This window comes from Micropterus dolomieu, linkage group LG03 (genome assembly GCF_021292245.1).
Source record: "Micropterus dolomieu isolate WLL.071019.BEF.003 ecotype Adirondacks linkage group LG03, ASM2129224v1, whole genome shotgun sequence".
NCBI lineage: Eukaryota > Metazoa > Chordata > Actinopteri > Centrarchiformes > Centrarchidae > Micropterus > Micropterus dolomieu.
This window is the reverse complement of record NC_060152.1, coordinates 20492715-20518023: the sequence shown is the minus strand read 5'-3', so window position 1 is coordinate 20518023 and position 25309 is coordinate 20492715. Positions and strand designations below refer to the sequence as shown.

The following is a 25309-nucleotide window of genomic DNA, read 5'->3' as shown; positions in this document are numbered from 1 at the left end:
TATGAAAGTAGATAGTAATCATGGATCTAGGCCTAATGGTTGAGGAATTATTCTTGATTAATTTTGGGTATGTTATTTTAGGCGTTTTTTTTAGGAAATAGGTGGTTGGTAGGGGCTTGCTGCTGCTCAGATTAATTGAGCACCCTCAAGAGCAGAGTATTTTCTGACAACTCTTACTGTATAAACATTTGCTATTAATTTGTCTCTGAATTATACAGTCAGAAAAAAAGATGTTTACTGTGATTATCTAACTCAAACCATTTTCATGTCTCTGCAAGATTATTTTCATATTGTAGTGAAATGAAATTTAACAATTGCTTGAAGGAAAAACACAAAAAAGAAACAGTACAGCATGCTTGGGAACTTGGCCAGCAGTGATATAACATATAGTAACAGGCTAACAAGCCCCTAGTGTTGTTCTTCATGTGGTGATTATTCCTTCTCCACACCACTCTTAGCACCTTCTTCTGATATGAAGCTTCATTTCTTCATTGGTTCAACATTTTGGAAGAGAGGAGTAAAAGTTTGGCAAACCAGATGCATTGGAAGCACAGATGTCTTTAACATTAACAATCATTAACATGTCATTAACAATCTAAAAGTGTCCTCTTCCCCACCGCAAGGATGTGAATGCTTATGACCTTTGCTACAATTTTAATGTACTTGCTAATAAAAAAAAAAGTATTTTTTATTCTTCCCCTAGCATTAATAAAATATATTTTTGAGACCATAATTATTACATGATAATAAGTGACCTAAAAGGTCCTGAAACCAGATTTAGGCCGAGTTTCCAGGAGCATTTATAATATGCCCGAAAACAGACGATGTCTGATATATTCCAATGAGACCTAAACACTAAAAATGAGACAAACTAAGATGGAAATGTCACAATTTACTCTGTCAAAAAGTTCAAATAAGATGAACTTTTGACTGTGTGCAGGTCAACTGCTAAAGGACTTAATCAGTCAACAAAATCTGTCTAGACATCTTTAAAAGGTTTCATGATCCGCCCATAACAAAGTTACCACTGTCACTGAATTTAATGATGCCTTATGTATCATTGTGCATCAAGCCCCTCAGAAAATATTTACATTTTGTAAAATAAAGTTTAAAACATTCTGTATTATTCTATTTGCCTCGAAGCGAACTTGACTACTGTTGAAACATGAATTTTGAACAGATGAAGAATGGTTATTATTATTTAGAGTAAAAAAGTACAAGGTATAGTGGCCAAAACCTGCAGTGTGTATATCCTGGATTTAATTGATCTAAACCATAGACTGTATAAATATAAACTGTTTACACATACTGTATACAGGCAACAATGTGTGTGCAAATATACTCATTTTGTGCATGCAAGCTGATGAGCACTGTCCTGAGATCATTACCACACACAGGTAGGTAATTTCTATTTAATGCCAATTTTTGCATACTATCCATCATGATTTGCATTAATACTTCATCTATCTCCTCTACTCATCTCCCCCTGACCTTTTCATAATTAAATGGACAATCACTGCCATTAATCCTCTCAACTCCCTCTGCCCTTTTACACTCTTTCCTCTCACTTTGTTATCAATAAAGTTATCAAGAGAGGTGCCGAGTATCAGGGAACATATTGTTCATGCGAGAATGTGTGGTGTAAATGGCTCTATATGTGTATGATGTGTATGTCTCCAAATTTCTAACCAAACTAAAATCCTCAGACCACTCCCCCCCTCCTCCTCCTTCTGTTTTTTTTTCACTGAGCTGTCACTGATGACAAATGATAGAGTGCTTGGCCTCTAAAATGTTGTGTTGTCAGATATCTGCCAGTGATACATCTGTTTCTACACTGTCCTCTGATCACCCTGGGCGAGACTAGAATTACAGCAGCTAGCCAAGCATGAAGTGAGACACAGGACAGAGCAGAGGAGAGGGGGGATGAGATAGAGGAGGGGCTGGATGGACGGTGAAGAAAGACAGGGTAGGGCAGGTAAGAGGTTCACAGAGAAAATGGGAGAAAAGGTGGAAAAGAGGGAAAGGGAAGAAGAAAGATGGGAAAGGACAGGTAAAAAAAAGGGTGATAAAAATTAAAACAAAACAGAAACACGTCTAGTGGATCTTTGGTTCAAAAGCCCATCATCAATCAATGATGCATCAGTTTGTGTATGAAGTATGTCAGTTCACCAGTTTCGTCGCTGTCACTTAAGAAGGGAAACTAAAACAGAAAACAAAAATAGTTGAAATCATCTCTCCTGTTTTAAGCATCCAAAGCTTTGGTGCAACATAATAAAGTAGGAGATGCTATCTCCCTGTTCTTTTGTGGCTTCAGGTGAAATCTGTCCGACTAGGAAGAGCTCTTTATATGATCTCTGGGTTACTATGAACAGTGAGAGTTATAACATCCTCTAATCTTCCAAAAGGTACAATTGGTTCTTAAAAATGAAACGAAAAATTGTATAATCAAATGCAGTATTGACAATATACAATTAATTTTGAATGGGTTTTACTGGCTTTGATAGTCAGTGAAACCCATTCATGGGTCATTCATATATTCATTCCTCAACTCATAAAGTACTCAGAAACCTTGAACATGGAGTGAGGTTCTGCATTACAACAGTTGAAGTAGTCAAACTGTTGGCTAAAGTAAAATCATAGAACAAGGCCAATCACATCTTGAATGTCTCTAACCCTCAATCTGAATATACTGTACAAACAGCCAGGGATTAGCACAATTGCTCATGTAGAGCATGAAAATCAATCTCAAAAGACACACACACACACACACACACACACACACACTCATATATAGGCCTATACAGTATATAAAGACTATTACAGCTGCAGTGACATTAAATCAATCATTCACCAAGCCAGTCAGAGGCTCACTAATACCATAATGAATAAATGCATAGTGAAAAGCCAAATCCCAGGATATCAGCTTCAACACCCTGAATCCTCAACATGCTCCTCCCTCACACTCGTATGAGACTGTACTGACAGTGGGGGAAAAAATAAACTGTAGTCTTAAAGGAGGCGGCATAATTTACATATTGTTTATAAAATGGGTATAGAAAAATTATTATCTCTCCCTCCACCTTGAACCTCTGCAGTACCCTCAAACTCAGTACTCTTACCGACTCTACAAGAGAACTGGGGGTTAGTGGGCATTTCGCAGATGTGAAACATTGAGCAAATGTGATGCAGGTTGTTCCTAAACTACGCTAAGCGTGTTTGAACAAAATTTCGGATAAACATGATTAAGAAACCCAATCTACCGTCCAATCTCATCTAAAAAAAAGGAAGAAAATCATCAGTGGAGCTGACAGGACCTTTGAAACTTTACAGTGGAACTATTCATAGTTTTGAGTTTGCAATTAAAATGTTTATAGGATAGATAAAGTAAGCTAGCTACTAAAAACATAAAAAAGGCATTCAATCTGTGGGGATTCTTGTTGGCTAGCAGTTTTATCCACACAGATGTATCTGCTTGAGGCTCAGGGTTAAAGACGCAGAAAGCTACAGTCTTTTCTTTGAGGACTTTGGGGGATTTAGACACAGTGAGGGGCCCTGATGGGGTCTCTGAGGAGAAGTTGAGGTTTAAGAATGAAAAAAAGGGAATAGTTTAGGCTTGGAGAGCACAAAAAGACTTTAATGTTGCCATACAAGCCTAAGTCTGGAAAGCCAGATAAGGACTGATCCATCTCTGAATGGACCAAAAGTTTAGGATGTAATTCAAGAGGTTTGGGGACCGTCTCCGGGAGTATATAGCTCTGTGTATGTGTGTTTGTATAGTATAGTATTTGTATAGTTTAGTACCGTATAAGCAAAATGAGGGGAAAAGCTTCATTAAACAGAACACAAAATAATGTTCACTTCTACCTAAAGTATCAGTGAAAAGGCACTGGCTTATAAATAAATAAACAATATATTTTAATTTTTTCATGTAATAAATATGTTTAAAAAAGCAACTATCATATCAACTAAAGTATAATCCAAAATTATGCATATACAATAAGCTTTGTGGGTTTCTCTGGTGTAAATAAGGACAACCTGAAGGATAGGCATTATATTAGAACTATCGAAGAGGATTAATATTACGCTTAGGTACTGTATGTGTGGGTGAGACACAAAAAGAGAGGGGGAGAAATTGTGAGTCTGTGAACATTAGCCTATAAAATTGCAGTAGATGTAGGTGTATAAGGGTTATGAGGGAAATTGACAAAAGAAAGAGGGAGAGTAGGAAGTTAAAGAAATTTGAAATACAGGGAAAAAAGAAGGAATACTGATAGGAACGAGAAGAGAGATGAAGAGAGAAAAGAGGAAGCTAGATAGTAGGGGGTGAGAGTAGAAGAGATGAAGGAGGGGGAAGAAGAGAGAGAGGAGTAAGAGGACCCTGGAGCTGAAGGACACAATTACTCTGAACAGACACTGAGCCATGACCCAGACTTTAGAAGAGTTAAGTCCTCTGAACAACCAGCATTACCTGTAAAGCCACATTAACGCACCACGGTTACTGACATTGACCTTGTGTGTACTAGCACAGCTGGACGCTTCCACATGAACGTTACAACCCCAAACTGCTTGTTATGCATCCTAATGTCATGGAATTGTAGATGCTGTCCTCTTCCAAGTCTGGAGAGGATGTTGTGTGGCTCAAGTCTGTTTGGTAACACCTGAAGCTGTTCATCATCCTCCCGGATCCATTCCCTTTTTTTCATTCTTAAACCTCAACTTCTCCTCAGAGACCCCATCAGGGCCCCTCACTGTGTCTAAATCCCCCAAAAGACTGGAGATTTCTGCATCTTTAACCCTGAGCCTCAAGCAGATACATCTGCTTGGATAAACCTACTAGCCAACAAGAATCCCCACAGATTAAATGCCTTTTTTATGTTTTTACTGTAAGTGGCTACTTTCTGCCCTCTAACCACTGGGTCAAGCAAACACTTTGAAAATACATTTTTAAATGTAGTCAAAGCTATTAATAAATCCATAATAAAGTTATAAAGCTCCAGAGAGATTTTCTTCCTTTTTTTAGATGAGATTGGGCAAAAGATTCAGTTTCTTAATGTTTGTAAACATGTTCCTCATGCTTATCCAAAATTTTGTTCAAACATGCTTACCATAGTTTAGGAAACAACCCATCTATCTATAATTTTCTCATCATGATTGCCCATACTGCAATTTTGGTCTATTCTGTACACACAACGTCTATTGCATGTCTGTCCATCCTAGGAGAGAGATCCCTGATGTGTTGCTCTTCATGAGATTTACATGTCTGTCCCATTAAAGGTTTTTTTTAAATCCAAATCGAGGGTCTGAGGATAGAGAGTGTCATATGCTGTACAGATTGTACAGCCCCTACAATTTGTGATATTGGAATATATAAATAAAATTGACTTGACTTGACTAAATGCTCAAATTTTGGACAAACAATCAAAATCTCCAGATCATGGACGTTGTGGTGAGATTGTTTTGTGAACCGCTGCTCCCAAGGTTAAGAATAAAGTTTTGATCTCAAGCCAACATGGATGAGAAGTCGCTATAGTGCCCCTAAAAATGGGAATTCAAGCATCTTCAATTCCACGACAATTGGGCAGACTCAGTCTGCTAAGGAAGGTTGTGTTATACGATCAAAGACCCGTTTTCACTCCTAAGTCGTCACATATGGACGCATGGTCAAGACCTGTTGGCGAAAGTTTTTAATGCACTGGGGAACCTCTTAGAATCATAGTTCATCACACTGGGGGAAGCCCTGTAGCGTCATTTTTGAACACTGAAGGTAAGTGTAGGATATTTAACAGAGAAGTCTGAGGGTAAATTGAGGGCCAGAAATCGGACTTTTAACCAGGAAACAGGCATTCGTTTTACCGTGTGAATCGAAAAGTCAACATTTAATGTTTTTATTTAAGTTACGTAGGTTACGTAGGTTCTGTAACTTGCGTAAGTTACACAAGAAAAATTACTTAAAGGTTCAGTGTAAGTTTTAGTAGCATCTAATAGTGAGGATTGCAAATTGCAACTAATTGCAAATTCTTCTGTTATCCTATTCCATTGTCTGTGTTGTCGTGTTATCTTGTCTCCCTTATCCACTCTGTGTTCTTGATTCTAAGATTTGGGTTTTGCATCTACATTCGTTACATACATAAGTTCTGTTCAGTTTAGTTCACTGCAAGTTTACTTATTGATCAGTTTGGTATCTGTTATTTAGTCTGGGTTATTATTTATCTAGTTATTATCTGTCAGCTAGTGTTCCGTTCTGTTCCTTGTTGAGTGTTGTCCTGTTTCCAGGTTAGTTCTGTCTCTATTTCCTACCCCGGTCTGTGTAACAGTTGGTCCATGTTTTCTGTTTTTGTTCCTTGTCTTGTGTTCTCTGTTTAGCCTTGTTTATTTCATTGTTCATTCACAGGTTCTGTTTAGCTCACCTTGTACATGTCTGTCATGTATCTTAGGTTTAGTTCTATCTTAGTTTATGTCTGTGTTTAGTGTCCAGTAACCTAGGTTATGTCTGTTCCCCCAGTTATCACCTGCCTGCCTGTCTCTCTGTTTTCTCCTGCTGTCTCTCTCTCTGCCTGCCTGCCTCTCTGTTTTTCCCTGCTGTCTCTCTGCCTCGTTAGCCCTGATCCCGGTCACCTGTGTTGCTCCTGCCCTGCTCATTAGTCCCTGTATATTGTATATATTCCCTATCCGGTCATTGTAGTGTGCATACGTGCTGTTCAGTGTTGTCGTATGTTGTGTGTTCTGCAAGTTGCTGCATTACCCGTTCTGGTTTTTGGATGTACCAGTTTCCTGTACCCGTGAGTTTTTGTTCATGCCTGTTTGTCTTGCCTTGGATTAAACACCCTGGAACCTATCTCTGCTCCTGGTGGGGGGGGGCTGATTATTCCGACACCACATTAATGCACCATCAGTCACTGTTCACCTCTCTCTTTGCAAGCCCAGAAGAGAGGCTACAGTTGTGTTGTCTTGTGCTAAAGACACGTGGTCCTCCATTTGTTCAAATTTCACTTCTCTTCTTACTTCTAACAAACCGGACAAAAACTACTACTAGTACTACTTGCTTGTTTTTCGTACGTATTCAACGTAGTGACCAAACGCACTCTGCAGAGCCGTTAATCTTTTCGGGCTGCTGTAGAAACATGGTGGCGCGACATCCATGCAAGGGAACCCACAGTGTATGTAGATAAGGAATGGCTCATTCTAAGGTAATTAAAACATAACTGTTCATTATGTAAGGTCTGTATATCATAACTCAAACCATGATCTTTCCTAAACCTAAGAAAGCCAAATTGCGACATTTACAACATTAACAAGTGCTTGTATTTTGAAAGTGTAACTGGACGTTGCATATTTAATGTTGCTAACTTGTCTGCAGACACTTAAATGTTGAAAACCAACGTTAAAGAAGTCTTGATCAAGCGTCCATATGTGACGAGTTGGGAGTGAGAAAGCTTCAGATCAGCTACTAATGGGCCTTGTGGTGAGACTGTTCTGTTCAGCAGGTTGACTAAGGAATTAAATCATAGACAGTATATTACTGGACGAAGCCACCTCGCTGATTTGAATGGAGAGCAGTGAAGCCAGTTTTGGACCAATAAAATACTACTACAGGGTTACTTCCTGTTGGCACCAGCGTCTACTGCGCATGATCGCGCAGCATAACCGGGGTTTAATGATGTAGAACAACTGCAGAAATACCATAATTCTGGTAGCTGCAGAGCTGCGCCAACAAAAAGTCTCATGGCTCAGTGTGTTTGTCTGACTCGGATCGTTACTGTTTAATCAGCTCACCTACGAGGCTCACCTGCAAAACAACAAAGCAGCATCTCTGATTGCTCTGATAGTTTGTTTTTATTGCAGAGAGTTTATAATGTAAGCAATACGGTTACATCTCTCATGTGCGACGGGGTGTTACAAGGTTTTGACGTCATTTTTGGCCTACATGGATCCCTCCATGCAGGCTTTGGTCGGCTTCACTGTCCGATCTCTGGCTTACCCCCTTGAATTAAACTGACATCTGAATGTCCCTCCCTCGATGAACAAACCTACTAGTACAACATTAATCCTACTGATACACCGTTCAGACCTGTCTTGGTGTTTCCTCCCTTGTATCTGATCCTTTGAATAGCTTCCAGCAGCGCTTCCTTGTTGCCATGGGAACTCAGCTTAAATTCGGTCCGAGCATCGTCACTGAACTGAGCGATGGCCACCTGCAGAGAGGCAGAGACGGAGCCTAATAAGTTCAAATCAAATGTCAAATCAAATTATACAGAGTTAGTCCAATCAACACCCCTGCTGTTTTAAACTTAAATTCAGTCATCAGCTGCTCACACTCATGTCAGTCACCATACCACTGAAATGTACGTGTTTGTGCCGGTTTGTTTCTGCTTCTTCCAAAATGAAAAGACGCCAAATCACTCCAAGCAGCTCATGTACCATTATGTGAGTGTAATGAAGCCAAATGTCTGCGCTTAGCGTCCAAAAACCTAATACTTACCTCATTTTCACCGACAATGTCTGCATTTACTCTGGACAGCAACAACAGTAGCAAACAGATGCTGCCTTTGTTAGCTGAGGGAAATAGTGTAATTATACAAATCGGGTGTGCTTAAACAACCTAGGAAAGTGAATACTAGTACAAATGGAACTGTCCAACTGACACACAAGAAAAAATGTGACATTTTCATGGTTTAACATTGAGGTTTAATGGGTAACGGGTGGCAGGATTCACTTTTTCTCACCTGCTGGTGGTCTTAATATTTTTTATGCTGAGCACATAAAGTAAATGTTCATGATGTCAGACAAGAATATTACAGCCTTATTCTATGCTAGTCTCTAGGTGAGAATTCACTGTTAAAATATATATATATATATAGCTCCAAACTCTCAAATCAGAGCTATAATCAATCTAATTGGCTTTCTCTAAGAGGGGCGAACAACTATCATTACCTCCAGACTGTTAATGGTGCTGTTGTTGGCTCAGGGTGTCCTACATTTAGCAGCCAACTCTCTCTTTACTGCGCAGCCAACTCTCTCACATTACAGCCAGTGTTTTGCTCTTGGTAGCCTCTTGCCAGAGGGTTATGGGGCACAGAGAGGGTAGAAAACTGCTGAACAGCAGGCAGCACGCAAATGAAAGAAAAAGGTTTAGCAAGCACCTCTACAGCGTGACAAATGAACCAGCTGAGCTCTGCTGACATAGTGAGGGGCCATGCAGACAAGAAGCACTAAGAAATTAGTTCACAATGACAATAGAGAACCACTGCCCCAAGTAAGAGCCTGGCATTACTACTGGTAAACCTGATACATGAGCAACTCATCGGAGTTACTAATATTCACTACATTAATGTGATTTTATACTAAGAATCAAATTGACAGTGGATTAGTCCATGCAAGAACCATATGATCTTTATTCCAGCTTTTTAAGAATCTATACTTAGACCACCATTCCTGCCAGAAAAGTAATGTTTTCTAACACAAAACACAGTGGCAGCACGTGAGCAGAGTTAATCGAATACTGCACAGCAACTTCAAAAAAAAAAAAAAAAGTCTTTCCAGAAAGGAAATATTGACTCACTAGGGGTTCTTCTTCACTTTTTTTTTTTTACAGATTTTTCCCATAGATACAAGGCTGTGGCTATGATGATTGATATTGATTTGTCAGGGGACAGCCAAAGAAAATTGGGTTAAATTCTGCTCCAAAGCATCATTCTAGAGTCAATTAATGCCAACAGCAGAAACCTTCTTCAGACTGTAAAGCGAAGCCCACAAGGCTCAAAAGGACGAAGAGTAAACTCTTACTGCTCAAGAATCATTATTTTGGGCAAATGTCTGTTCTGTCCCTAATTTATTTTTCTGTCTAAAATGTAACATAGAGAATGAAATGAAGAACAGAAGGAAGGAATACGTAGCAGGTTACAGAAACCAAGCTGCAGATCTTGAGAAAGTCAGACATGTTAAATCACTCTCCTTCCATTCATTATGGATGTACAGGGTCTGGTCTCAATTATTCCATTACCTACTAAATGAAAGACTACTTATAGAAATGTTGCTCTCTTTCTTTTGCAGGGTAGTGGAAGGAAACTGGTTGCAGTATATGAAAGATGCATAGGCAGGGAAGGAGGTAGTTGGCTGGAAAGGAAGAGCTGGGGAGCAATGGGTTTTTGGATATATGTGAATTTTATTATATGTTTGACACTGTGCTGTGCTCACAAAACACCATGACTAGAAATATTACAAAGCCCAGCAGAACTCGCAGGGGTTTGTAATATTTCTTTTTTTGTCTTTTGTTTCTTTTAAAACATTATAGAAATATATATTTTTCATTCCCTCTTCTGTGAAAGGGCTCCTTACCCACAGATTACACTATGGTATGTCATTCCTTTATTTCTTTATTTTTATGGTTTTCAGTGTGGCTACTTTTGGCTACATCCCCAGCATCTGCTTTACATTACATTTCCCATGAGCACGCAATTTTCAGAAGGAAAATGCTATAACAAAGAGAATAAATTACAAAGCAAGTGAATGAAAATTAAAAGTCTTAGGCACACTTGTATTACTGTTGGTTAACTTATGTATAAACTGGCTGTACAGTCATTTTGACTACAGACATTTAAACCAGACACAAGAACCACTAAATGTGAATACCAGCACTCCAAGGAGACTCACTGCAACATTATTCAGACCTACATGGTCCAGACTGAACTCAAACATTTTTCAATGACGCATTTGGGGGAAGGTAGGTACAGTAGAAGCATGCAAGTAAGATTTCACTGCTGTTTTATTGTGGAGTTCTTCCTCTGAGACAGTCTCCCTGGGGTAAAATGTCCTAGGTGTGAGTGTAGTCACATGACTGACCTGGGTTCCATCTGGTCCAATCAGATCCAGCGATCCCATAGTGCTGTAGAGGAAACGCGTGATCTTCATGAAGTTGTCGTCTCCGATGGACCAGGAACCGTCGACCAGGAAAGCCAGGTCAGCCTTGGCCTCCTTACACACTAGATGGATAGATGGATAAAAGGACAGACAAGAGATATATATAGATTTAGTCAGCACATCATTTTGTCTCTACATTTAAAGAAGTAATTTCATACAGAATGAAGGTCAAAGGAGGACAAAGCATAACTTGAATGTTAACTCGCTGCATATATTCAGACTCTGAGCAAATATGCATAGCATGAAGCACTGCAAATATACATCTGCTGCAAAAGGGTAAATGTGCAAAGGCTGCGTCCTCAGATTAATTTTCACACTGTAGAGTTTATAAGATTATAATGCACACGCTCTAACTCAGAGTTAGAAAACTGATTTTTCGACCATTATTCCTGGTCAAGCATGACTTTTCCTTCTTTTATTCTTCTCAGGTTTCTAAATGACTCCCAGTAGCCTTATCTTATGCCGTAAAGTTGTTTTGTGGTTTTAACAAGTTTTTAAACTCTAGTTCTTCACTGAATTCCAAACCTTGCTCATGAGCATGTCAACTTTCAGAAAAGCCAGGGGGGGATAACCTGAAGTGGTTGTAATTCGAAATGCAACAAAGTGCAAGAGAAGAGAAGAGAAGATGAGGAAATAAAATAAAACATTAAATAATAAAAAAATATTTTCTACTGGTATTAGAAATAAAGGCTTTTATCATATATTTTTACAAAACTTCATAAGCAGAGCTCTCATGTTTGTCAGTAATGTCATGCTAAAGTCAGCTGGAGAAAGCTTTGATTACATGGTTTCATGTGGCTTATTCTGATCAAAGCTATGATGATATTACTGACACTTTTTTAATATCTCAGTCTGTGTTATCTGTCTTAAACACTCTCACCACACATCATTTTCTTTCTATCCCTTTTTTTTAAACTGCATGTCTTTTTCTCACTTTTCTCAGTCTGATGCTACCACTCGGTCTTTCCCATTTGTCTTTCTGTCTACTCCCCTCTGCTTTCCGTCTGCAGCTCTATGCAGAGCCTGTCCTTCTCATCCTGCCTATGACTTTGTTTCTCTTCCTCTTGTTGTTTTTTCTGTCTCTCTCTTCCACTTAAGTCCACACCTTTGCTTTCTCTTTCCCCCATCTTTGTGGTTCTGACCTGAGTAAAGGTTGCCCGTCATTAGAGATGAGGGCATCGGTCTGACAAAGGTCAGAAACTTCGACAGAAATGCTTACAGACAGGCTCAGCAGGTGTGTCAGTTCATGTCTGTGGAGTTTGTAGTGCACTTTTACTTGAGACCATTAGACAGGAACAGAGGAGCAGTATCGTATGGGTAGGAAGTGAAGGGTCGGACTGTGAACTTGAGACCCTTTGTTCCTAATCTCGCTAGACTTGTCAGACTTGTCAATCCCCTACAGTGAGAGTATCTTGCCTGTTCATGAGCTGTTTACCCTTGTAGTTTAAATTACAGTTAATCTAGGTTTAAAGTAAAGGGTAACCCTCTGGTATTAAGTTGTTATGATCAATGTTTGGATTCCCTGTGACATTTTAGTGTAAGTGTTTAAGTGCTTTGTAAGGATTCATTTATTTAACTGATAGCGTAGCTTCCTGGGTAAAGAAAATTAAAAACAACGTGTTACTGTTAACATAGCTTGGAATTTAAAAAGACTAGCCAACATGTACATACTGTAGTTATAAAGTGACATGTCACATGTCACTCACAGGTGCACCCCGTATGTTGGAGCCAGTGTGGCCTGTTTGTGATTGGTAATTGGACTGAGTGCTCTGTTATTTTGGGGCTGAACAGAAATTAGTTAAGCGGAAGCTGGGAGGGAGCAATCAGCTGCAGCCCACAGTAAAGTCACTGTGGAATACAGAAAACGTGTCGTCGACTTCCTGTGTGAGACATTCAAGTGTCTTCGGACTTTTTCTTTTTGCTTACCTAAAATTTACCCTCCCTGATTATGTATATCACCCCCACCAAATTCCCAAATTTCCTTCCAGGTCACTGTTGATGTTTTGAAACTAAACACAGTTCACAGTTGTGAAAAGTACAGAGTTGCATAACAAAAACTGAACTGTTAGATTACGTCCTCGTTTCCTGTTTCAAAATCAAAAAAATACAGTTACCATAAAAAGTAATGAATTGACTACAACACACAAAGTGATATGAAAGTGAGTTTGTGTTTCTTGCTCACCCTCTTTAGGAGGTGGGATGGTGGGAGGGGGCTCTGTTGTCGGGGGTTCAGTCGGAGCTTGAGTGGGCGCTGGCACTGGACACACACAACACCCACACACACACACACACACACCACACACAGGGAAACATGACAAGGTCATCGATCATGATGGCAGTGACAAGTGTCATCATCATGGGGTTTATCTGCCGACCACACACATACACAAACACAGTCAATAGGCTGGCCCATTGAGAGACAGCAGTGGCCTGTTTCTATTAAGCTGAAAGTTTCCTAATCCTCTTCTTCCCTCCTACACCTGAGATCTTGACCTTTACATAGACAAGATTTCTAGTGCAATCTGTCTTTACAATCTACGTATACATGAACAATCCAACTGCTGTGTTTTGCTCTGTCCATCTTTTTTTCCGTCTCTGAATTACAGCAATCAAACTTAAAAATCTTTCTTTGTTCTTTCTACATATCTCTCTACCTTCATTCTATAAGTTGGGGACAGCAAATAGGGCTATTTTCATCAGTCTAGTATCTGTCTGACCAGAGGCTGTTTTTTTAGTGTCAAAACAGCCCCGGGTTAAGGTATGCCTCAGTGCCAAGCCAATTACTTTGCAGAAACAGTGGGTTCTGTCAACCTAAAGTACAGCAAGTAAATCATCCTGGAAACATCAGCGACTGCCCACAGAAGAGGTACATACTTCATGAAAAAAATGTTTCTCTGGCTTTCACAGTAACGTGTTGGTTTTCCTCCCAATGCTTTTACTGAAGTAAAAATTCAAAAACTGGACATAAGTGAGTATATTTGTCTGGTAGTTTTCCTACTTTATTTTATCTTAACACTTCAGCTCACTTGTCAATGGACCCATAACTGTTGCTTAATCAAATGGTTGAGCTTCCTGTTGAATTTAATCACAGGTGTCTACTTAAAATCTGTGGATCAACAACATAATTTGTGGGGAATCTATCTATCTGTATCTGAGACCATACTTATCTATCCATATATCTATAAGCCTGGTTGTAAGCTGAGCCCTCCTTGTCCCTGCAGCTGTGAGGATCACCTCACCTCCTCAGCTGACCAATGAACTGAAGAAGAGAAGGTTGCAGAGGAGAGACAGTTGCATGGCAGAAGGTGGCTAACAGGCGGGACAGATGGAGAATGAGAGGTAAAGAGAGATTTTAAGGATTCAATGGGGAACTAAGAAAGGAGGGAGGGGTGAAGGTGGGCAAGACATGGGTAAAAAAAAATGGAAAAAGGGTTGAGTGAGAGTTAACTTCCTTATATAAAACATTTGAGACATACATGTCATGTCAGTGATGGAAACAGAAGGTCCCTCCATTTCCTGCAGCTGGGTGTGAACGCTGATCTGGTATTGGCTGCTTGGAGTGAGGTCATAGAAGCACTGTCGGGAAGCACCACCTCCCAGGCTGACTTCCTGCTTCTGACCATCTGCAAGTAAAAAACAAAACAAACAAACAAAAAAAGGATGAAGTTTCAGATCGACAGAAATAAAATCCAAACAGGCTCAAATCCTACTAAAGCACCTGTTTCAAATTAACTGTATTTGCGGAGCACATTTCCTCTTTTTCAGCCATGTTCGGCATTATTGTCGAGCCTGGGAGCTGCTAAGTAATCACTTTATGTCAAGAGTTGGATACTAAGCAGCTTTATTGGAGCAGTCAGGATGCAAGGTCTCATGTTCAAGGGCACATTAAAGATTAGCAGCTGAAGTACAGAAGTAGCACTCATTCACCACCATGCACAGACCCGGTCAGGTCGTCTGGAAATTCAAACTTGATGTGACAATCTTGCTTTCAACTGTAGTATTGGAGTATCTGCAACAAGTAAAAATAATTATTAATAACAACAATTTTAATACCTTATCTTAGGGTAACAGACGGTAGGATATACAGGTAAATATCAATTTATAAATATATCAGTTTTCAGCTCATCTTGGTAAGCTTCATGTCTTATTTGATACATGAAAGTCTGTGGTGCATCAAATTCATCCAATCTCTGGCTGATTTATCACAAATGAATGTAAAATCTAACGTAAAATAAAGCAAGGTGACAAACTGCAGCTGTACTAGTGCACCAAAAAGTAACTAGACAATTCTGCAGTTAAAATCACAGTGGAAACCATCATTATATCCACCGAAGAAGAATCACATTATTGACTTCTTTCATCAATTTCCTCCAGATTGCAGACTGCAAACACTTTCAATTTAGTGTTTATATTAGAAAGCGGCAGAGGGACAGCATCACAGAAAAGAAATAATGTTGGCAACCAAAAATGGACAAACTGGAAGTGCACATACACATATATTAATAGCTGCCATTTGTCAGTTTTATTAGTCCAAATCTGTTTCCTAATGTGTCTCTCATCTTGGGGAGTGAGAAATTAGCTCCCCACCACACACACAAGAAACAGCCATAGATAAGAAAGTTTAGGAAAACCTTCTCCATCTGAGAAGATGTTTTAGCTACTGGTTGGCTCTGATTGGATTAAACCAAATCTCTCAACTCCAGTCGCTGCTCAGACAGGAGATACAAAAATAAAAAAGTACAGGTGGGAAGGAAGATTTCTCACTGTCATTTCTCTGATAGTAAAAGACAGTGAAAGGTGAACACACACATCACTTACTGTACATGGTCCTTCAAGTGGAAGCAGGTTTATTCATGTCTCTAATCTCTACATTTCCTAGCTAGCGCTCCAGCTTCCCATTTATTTTAATCAACCTAAACTCCAACCATCTACTGGAACCCTGTCTGGAAAAGTCATTTTAAAACAGAGCTAACATATTAACCATTTTCAATTCAGGTGTGGCTCTGTCATCGCCTTAATATTGTGCGTGCTGCCTCACTGACACGCCTAAGCAATACAGTGTGGACACACCTGTGCGACACAACCGAATTATGAATAGCATATTTTGTTCAAAATGCTCAACTCTGGTGAAAGTACATATCTTTCACAGTTTGCAGACTTCAACAAGAGAAAAGGCAGAAAATGTATTTTAAAGGAACATTTTGCCTTTTTTTAAATCTACACACTAAGAAGCTAAAGCCAGAAGATGATTAGCTTAACTTATTTTAGCTTAGCTTAGCATAGCTTAGCGTAAAGACTGAAAGTGTCATGTCACTATTCCTGGTTTAACTTTTTAAACCAAGTACTACTTTGTGGGCAACAGAAGGATTACAAGAAAGCTCTTTTATAGGGAGATGGCCTACAGATGGTTATTTTAACCCCAGTTTGTACAACTGTCAGACTTGCATATTATTAAGTACATTGGATGACATTTTATTGTGCCACAGAAAGTATTGAGCCAAGCCATCTTTCGGTTTCTTCCATTTTTTTTCCAGAGCTGTCTATGACATGATCTCCCACTGCACCAACACAGTGGACTCACTGTAAGAAATGAGGATGGCCCCATAGACCTATCATTATGAAGACTTATTAAGTATTGCCATGTCCCCATATCTCTTTTCTCATTATTATTATCATCTCAGAGGTAAAGTAAAAAAAAAAAAAAAACATCGCCACTGTGCCTGATTCTGTTTCCTATGTGACCTTTTAACATATGCTGACATTTAAAAAATAAACTTAGGAAAAGATTTTCTCATGGACAGATAAATAATCGAAAGAATGAGCATACGGCTATAAAGAAAAATATCTTTATTGTCGCTGTTTCAACTGTGTTATTTTTTACTGTCGATTTTATACGAACCTGTGCTGCACAACCAACGGCCCTCTGAGGACAAATAAAAATAAAACTTGAACTTGAAGCTGTTCACTGTGAGTGGACCAGCTCCAAAATACTCTCTTGTCGACAGGACAAATTGTACAGTGGTTTTATTAAGGGTTTTATATTTTCGACATTTGATTCAATGGGAAAAATGTAACAAAGGCGAGGTTTAAATAGATGTTTTGAATAGTGATTTGATTAAACTAGTTTCTGGTAGATATTTATGAGAGTTTACTTCTTTCTTTTTTAAGAGCTCCTTCCTTTGTTCCCTCTTTCATTTCTTCCTCTGTCTCCCTTTTTCCAGGTATTAACGGAAGTGAGCTGTGCATTAAACAGCTCTTTTAGGTCATATTCGGTGTCTTTATTTGTTTTATTTTTGACACAATAACATAGGCAATTCTCAAGCGGTTTCCTCCCATACGCATTCATATCATATCTCCCTTCCTTTCAGCAAACAGAGAGATTTATGAATATCCTTTGCAATGACAGAAATATATAAGTCTTATTTCCACAGAGGCTTATATCAATATGAATCCAGATGACTGTGAAAGGTATATGTAACCAACACACACATCCAACCAGTCCTAAGCTGACTCGTCTTTGTGTTAATAATAAACAGAGGAGACATTTTCATGAGGACAGACTGTAAATCTATAAGGTAACATATTCCGAATATGGAGTTAAATCCAGCCACCTAACCAAATATCAGATCTGTAGTAAAACATTTGATTTATTGACTGAATTGTATTCCAGTCACTTAACTGGCAAAAGCCATGATGAAACATGTTGGGATGACTGCAGGTGCACACTGAAATGTTGGTGAAAACAGAAAACTGTTGCCTGTGTACATGCATTTTTTCAAGGATTTCTACTTGTTTCTGAAAACGTTGTCTGAATGTAACTTTTTTCATTAGTAGTTTTTTTCCAAACAGCAGTTAAAAGGTGCAATTCGGACCACATTTTAGCACAATGATGAAGTTACACTTATTTTGAAGTCAGAACAGATAAGTCAGTCTGCTTGGATTGAGCTGCCTGTCTGGTGTCAAAGGCAAAACTTATTAAAGCATTAAATCAAGAAATTAACTCGCTTTTTCACCACCTTTGAGAACACAGATGAGAAACACAAACCCAAACACTGTCATTAACTTACTGAGTGTGGACTGTATGAAGACTCTGTATAACGTGGCATGTAGAAGAGGCTGCCACTGGACACAAATGCTGTTGGGACGCACCTGGTAGGTTGACAAGCCAGAGACACCGAGGAACACTAGAGATAGAGAGAAAATAGATAAATTCCTGTTTTCATGTAAGACTCACTGATGTTCTATGTGCAATCACACACAAAAAAAACCTTTATCTGTTGATTACAAATTACTGTACAGACAAGACATCTCTAAGAGAATTACATTTAATTACAAAATCTATCAAATGACACATGAACATTGTGCAACAATCAGCAGCACTACAATCAATAGCCAAGTATTTTCTCCCAAATAAATAAAAACATGAAGCAGAACATCAAAGTAAAAGTCTGATAAAATGGTCACTTTTGATTATTATCCTTTTGAATGGCTTGCAGTAATGTACATTGTAAGTTATAAGTAATGTTTTACAGTATTGAAAAAAATATTGGTTTCTGACAAAACACATTTTCTAACCTAACCAGGGTTTTTCCTTATTGTCTCTCGTCTGGTAAAAACACTCCACCACCCAGCTCCTTCACCCACTTCACCCAAGACTCCAACCGGGAGAGACTCAGACACCCATCCATATAGCACTATGGCTGGGTTTGCTCAAGCTATGAATAATGTGGGCAACTAAGTCTGCACCAAAGTACAGTATACTCATGAAGTAAACTCTGATTCTTATTCATTGTGCTGCAGACACATATGATTAAGTAAACTACACGTCACTTTGGTTGTTCAGAGAGAAATAGTAATGGTTATATGCAACTTCATATCAAATACATATTTTATAATGTATCACCAAAACTTTGACTGATTGACTAATAATAGTGCACAAAGTAGTGTAGAGCTCAATCTGAACAGTCAGCATTAAGGTTGGGTTTAGGCTAAAGATAGAGTTAGAGCTACATTGTCTGTATTATGCATCAAATACACAAATAGCACACATCTCTGTTTTTGTCTTCTGATAGCTTAAGAGATTAACAATGTACCAATAATATTAAGTGTAAATGGTGGGAATGTATCTATCCTGACAGTTCCAGTTACTACATTCACTTCTAGGGCATATGTTAGGACAAATCATAAAGTAACACAATTAGTCAGGCTTGGTGTTTAACTGTCTTGTGGGGGAACAATGAGGCATGATGCAGCAAAATGCAAAACACCAAGAGCAATTTAAATATCTGAAGCTTGTTTGGTTGTGAGATTTCAGTGTACCATAAGCAAGCAATCCTCCCAGGAGTTACTCTCTTCGTTGTTCCTCTCCCTCCCTCCCTCCCAATCTCTCTCTTTCTCTCTCTCTTACCCTTTCTCTCGTTTTTCCCCCTTGTTAACGGAATTTGCTGACGGTATAAAAATAAATTTGGATAGTAAATGGATATTTTATGCTGGGACCATATGGCAGGTGCCTTGTTTTAAATACTAGTGAATAATGCATATGACAACCCATCATTGCATTCAATAATATGCAAAGACACACACAAACTCACTCTCATAAACAAAGATGTGCAAAAAGCACACTAGCATATACAAACGCACATGTTGTCACATGAATGAATATGTTTTTAATATTATGTTTAGGCGCACGTGTACAGACAATAAGAAACTGTATAAGGATGGCAGCTTACTCCAAACAAAAGCCATATGAAACGTTTGCATATTATTCCACAATTTTATTTGTTTTTGGATAACTTTGACTTTGTTTCCTGTTTTGAGGGACGTCTGAGACACGTCTGATGACACTTTTATATTTTGCAATAATCAGCACAAGTCTAAGAACACATCAAATGCGTTTTGCTGAGATGGAGTACACTACCAGGCTTAAGTGGAAGTATGCAAAGACAGGTTTAAACTTCGAAGAAAAACATGAAACTTGGACAAAGAAGGATAATATAATTAGAGAAGGGGAGAGTAAAATATAAAAAGTACAAAAAGGTGAGGGAACTGAGGAGGTGGTATCATTTAAATTATCCAAAGGATAAGGACTATGGATATAAACCATGGGAAACCATATGGAGATACTGCAATCAGTCAGAAATTACCTCTGTGTGTGTGAGAGAGAGAGTTGAGGTTGCCAGACTTGAAGCCAAATATTTGCACCCATCTGCCTTCCCAACCTCCAAACCCCCACCCTAGTTTCCACTACACTTTTTCTTCTTTCAACTTCAGCCTGTTTCCCGTCTCACAGTCCAACTTTCACTTACTTTCTGTTGCTGAAAAAACATATTACGGCATTCCCATTTTACAACATTGTGCTAATTCTTGAGACCTGATTGACTGAGCACCCTTCAGTGGTTCAGAGGAAAATTAATTCTTTACTCTACAGCTAAAGTGCCTGCACCCCAATACAAACCACATAAAACTTCATTTGGGGGAAACAGTTTGATTTCATTCAATGGTTCTCAAGGTACCAATAATTACGTTTTTATGCTATATGCTAGTATGTGCAATTTATTGGTGCAAACATGCCAGTTGGCTCCCATGGTAAGATTGTAATGAATGCAGTGTACCCAGGGAAATATGTTACGGCATCTCCCTTATTAAAATGACAAATGACTGAATGCATCCCCCTTAATAAATCAGAATTCCTCCACTGTAGAGTACAAATATGGATAATGAGCTTAAATATACCCTGTGTATTATGGGAAAATCTGGTACATCTAAAATGTATCAGTGCACTGTGAATTACTTGCATCTGATAGAGAATATGTTTTCTGCTGAATATTTGGTGATGAGTCCTATTTTATGTCCCCCTGCCAAAATACAAAAAAATGTAACATATAATGGGCACAAATAGGACTAGAAAAGTGCGTAAATGACTGAAAATCCAAAAATGTATTTCCAGATTTTTTGTACTTGAAATGGAGTTTATGTAGAGCAAAATATAGATGAGATAGAGGCAACAACCTAAAGTGCCACACCAGGGACAGGGTGTAAAGTTTAAATATGGAGGGCTGATAAATCTACATGTCAATGCCTCATATTTAATCTTTCTCTCCTTATGAAATGATCTTTCATGATGAGAGCTGTATAGTGACAGGAAGGCATGAGGGAGTTGTCACTCATCCAACAGGGGGATGATTAATGAACAAATGAAAGACAGCATATTACTGCAGCACAAATTGATAAGTAATCTGTGTATCAAAAGAAATCCGCTTTAATTGTTGATTATAAATCTATTAATCACTCCACATTTAGTCCTTACATTTTATTTAACTGGGACAGTACATGTTAATGAACAAACATGGAATACATGCATGTAAACATGTCAGATTGTAGCTACAAGCTAATTTCCATCCGTAGATTTTGGTTCTCTATATTTTCCTCTAAAGTTAAGGGAAATAGCTTTTCAAGAAAAAAGCAAAAATCTCTTTTTGCTGTGTGCATTAATGTGCACCAGAAATTCATGACAGTATGTTTGTTTTCATCCCATGCGATGTCACCCCCTATTTGGTGAGTCCCTTCTGGCCAATCAGACAGTAGGCCCGAAAAACAACAGTAGATTTTAAAGAAGGGGATGATACAGCAGTTTCCTTAAAACCACACACGCACACACATTCACACTGAATGGTAGTAAGCCAAAAAGACAACATGACTGTTTGGTGATTGACAGTGACACTATTCTGAGAGTATTTCAAAGAAAGAATGCACAAACAGATGCATGCACATGCACCCACACAGATATCTACACTACATACACTTTTCTTCTTTCTCTCTCTTTCTCTCTCTCTCTCTGTATCACCAGTTAATCTCTCTTTCTCCTTTCTCCTGACAGTCTATTTGTTTTAGATAAAAGCGACGTTGCATTAGGTCTTACTGCACCTACTTATACCAAATCTATATGCAAAAAGGATTGTTCACACTGGCTGACTAAGAAATATTAATATGCTTCTGTGTATCTGTCTGTTTGCTAAAGTCTTAATGGAAATTAAAGCATTCGTTATCAGCAGGCAGTTAAAACGCGTGTTGCACCTTTCACACTTTTTCTTTTCTTTTCAGCTGCTGCTTCCTCCTTCTGATGTTCACACTGTCTTTTGTGACAAATTTAGACTGTAAGGTGAGGTATAGTCCGCATTAGGGCTTATTTTGGATCGACTCATTTTGAAATTTGGTATGACTTTCCAAAAGTTAATTAGGTTATCATCTGGGAAAGCTCAATTAAAATTTTATGTTTTGCATCTGTTTTTTTCTTATTAACTTCAACAAACCAACTTCAGCAAACTAAATGTAAGACAGCCTATTCTATTTACAGTCATGCAAATAAAAATCTGATATCATATCCACCATTTACTACTCATTTTTCCAACAATGTATGAATGGTCTTTGCAGGTGTATGATAATGATGCTTACATGTCTTTGCATTTACTAGCAGTGGTTCACTTTGTCCTGTCGGGTAGGAAGCCGTCACTTGAACACTGTACTCCGTCCCACTTAGTAGATTCAGGAGGAGCATGGTGTTCACATCTTCACCCACTGTTGTCTCCAAAACTGGTCCTGGAACTGACAAACACACACACACATGTAAAGATGAGTTATTGTATTTAAGAAAAAACACTAAAAACCAAATTCAGTTTCATGTAATTTTTATTAACAGAAGTTTGAAACATTGCCATTTAGAATTTAAACTTGGTGGGTTACATCCTGCACATCGTGCCAACATTACCAGAGATGGTTTTAAAATAAATCAGTTGGAAACATCAAAAAATTACTGTGTTTTCAGCCAACTCATGGAGCTAACATTAACACAGGCTTAATTAGCCACCTATCTACAAGTGATAAAACCTGCCAGTGAGTTCATTTCAGACGGTCACCATGCTAGAGATGAGAAGCTGCTTTAGTCCACCTCTGTCTGAAATCAAGGAAATATCTATATATATATATTAGAAATATCTAAGAATTTTGAGTGGTAAATGTCACCATTATTACAGGAGCATTCTGTACTACACAATGACATCCAGGAGTATACACACACACATACACACACACATACACACACACACACACACACACACACACACACACACACAAACACAAACACAAACACAAACACAACTAGGCCACTAAAATACAAGTTATAAAAATAACAAGCTTTATTAAGCCAGCTTTTTCAAATAACTATTAGAAAGTGCTTTACTAAATGAAAAAAAAACATTCCTGCATACATATAATAAAGGGCTAAATTTAAAAAAAGAAACCAAGCCAATGCAATAAAAATAAAACACTGACACAAAACACTGGCACTGACTGTGGATTTGCAGACATGTTCAGGCTCTGTTACTTAAACGTTCCCTGCTCAGAGGCAGATCAACACCGGCTTCGTACCTTTCATACAGCACAGTGAGACACCAGCTTATTGGCACAATACTCCGGGGAAAAAAGGCAGTATGACAACGGCTACACAGAGACAGGAAGAGACACAACATGCTGGAAACTAAGGTAAACTACCACTGCAACATTACAGAAATATTTTTTATCAGCTGCTTGAGGTTGAACTAATCCATGCTCATTACATAATAACGTTACCTTTCCTGCATTTAGCTGATGTGATACATCGGCATTAACTCGCTTGCTGCTTTTCAGTAGGCTAACATTACTATCTGTGTATCATTTCTGAGGCTCAGAAATGTCAACACAGCTAAATGTATTGGATGATAATGAAACGTTTAGTGAGATAGATTGAATATTATAAATCAGATTGTGTTCACACTTTTTAACGGTTAGACCGCAGTAAGTAACATCATTGTAACGTTAGCGGAAGGCTCTTCCTCTGTGTTGTTATCGCTGTTTTGTTGCAGTATTGTATATTATGTGGGTCATGTTAGTTACACGACTGAGACAGTGGAGAAGCTGTGTACCTGAGTATTGGTAAAAAGACAATAAATCTAAATTTAACGTTATGAAGCAGCGGCAGGTCCGAGCTAATGTAGCGTTAGCTGGCTGCTCCTGCCTTATATCACTGTAGGCTAACGTTATAAACAAATCGCTCCACATTTGCTTTTTACTGTTACATCCTTTCTTGCAGGTTAAGTCAATACTTTGACATAATACTGGTGGTACACAGGATAGTAATGTGGGTTGTGTTAGTTGGTGAAGTAATGTGGATCTCTCTGTATTTTTCCAGCCTTTCTGATGTTCACTCTTTTCACGGACATCATGTGAATTTTGTTTGGTCTGATGGGCTTCAGCACGTAAAACTTTATTGTTGTTTTCTATCCTTATGTGGAGTTTATGTTGTGCTGGGAGCCGGTTGTTTTATGGTGTTAGTGGACAGCATGTTGTTAGCTGCGGTGTTGTCGCTGTAGTCTGAGAGAGGCTCGGGAGCGCGCACAGGGCTACATCCGGACCCAGTCTCCTCACATTAAAAGCAGAACAATGGCTGATGCAAGCAACAGAGAAAACAGATGTGTGCTTCATTTCTAAGAGAGGTTTGAGCCCATTGACAAAAAGGAAGTAAAAATTTGATGTATTAAGTGATTTATTGAAAAACTACATATAGCCCCTTTAAGTTTCCTTTTAATATATTGTAGCTGTATATTGTGTGACTATCAATCTTCAGCTAATTTCGCATTCTACTGGAACCATCAGCCTAATATTTGTGTACATTTCTGACTGTATGTTCAAGGACCTCTGTGATTTAGATTGTTTGAAAACTCTTTTTTACTGACTACTCTATTTTATACTGCCATTGACTGCTGACATTGCACATCAACAGCTGCGCTGTAAATCATTACAGCCCCATTTAGTAATGTCCACTTACTTTTTCTTTTTAACTTAAAGGGCTTTGACAAGTTTTAGTAGACTTTTGTCAGATATGTGTTGATCGAACTTGAGTATGTAAGTTATCAGTTGAAAAAAATGGCGGGTGTGTGAGGATGGGAGCAAGAGAAACTAACTTGAAATGTGTTATAGTATGCTTTAGTTTGGAGTCTTGTTTCTGCTAGGGACAACTGACAGTCACGTTAGTGATGGCAGATTCATTTGTTGCCATTTTCACTTTGAAACTGACATTTTACATCACTGGTGTTTTTGAATTGTCCAAGGTATGTCTCAATATCGCCTGTCTGATTATTACACCTTCATTCCACACGCCCTGCCCTGTAGTGCCCTACCCTGTCCTGCACTATCCACACATGCCCAGCCAGACCCAGCCAAGATCTGCACTCAGTTCAATTCAATTCAAATTAGCTTTATTGGCATGAATGTATAACAACAATATTGGCATCATACAAGGCATCATACAAACTACATAAGAACAATCAACCCCATACATTTCATTAAACAAGTAATTAAA

The 25309-nt window shown here is 38.6% G+C and overlaps 1 protein-coding gene across 1 annotated transcript in view; it reads right to left on the bottom strand.

Moving 5' to 3' along the window:
* The window catches only part of col14a1a (collagen, type XIV, alpha 1a), a 152170-nt gene that overhangs the window by 64098 nt on the left and 62763 nt on the right, over positions 1-25309 (bottom strand). The window contains exons 22-27 of the mRNA XM_046044596.1: positions 22369-22518; positions 17985-18101; positions 14394-14540; positions 13100-13174; positions 10840-10979; positions 8069-8192 (exon numbers count right to left, since the gene is read on the bottom strand). Of these exons, the coding sequence (XP_045900552.1) occupies positions 8069-8192; positions 10840-10979; positions 13100-13174; positions 14394-14540; positions 17985-18101; positions 22369-22518 (753 nt within the window). The remainder of the gene's footprint in view (positions 1-8068; positions 8193-10839; positions 10980-13099; positions 13175-14393; positions 14541-17984; positions 18102-22368; positions 22519-25309) is intronic.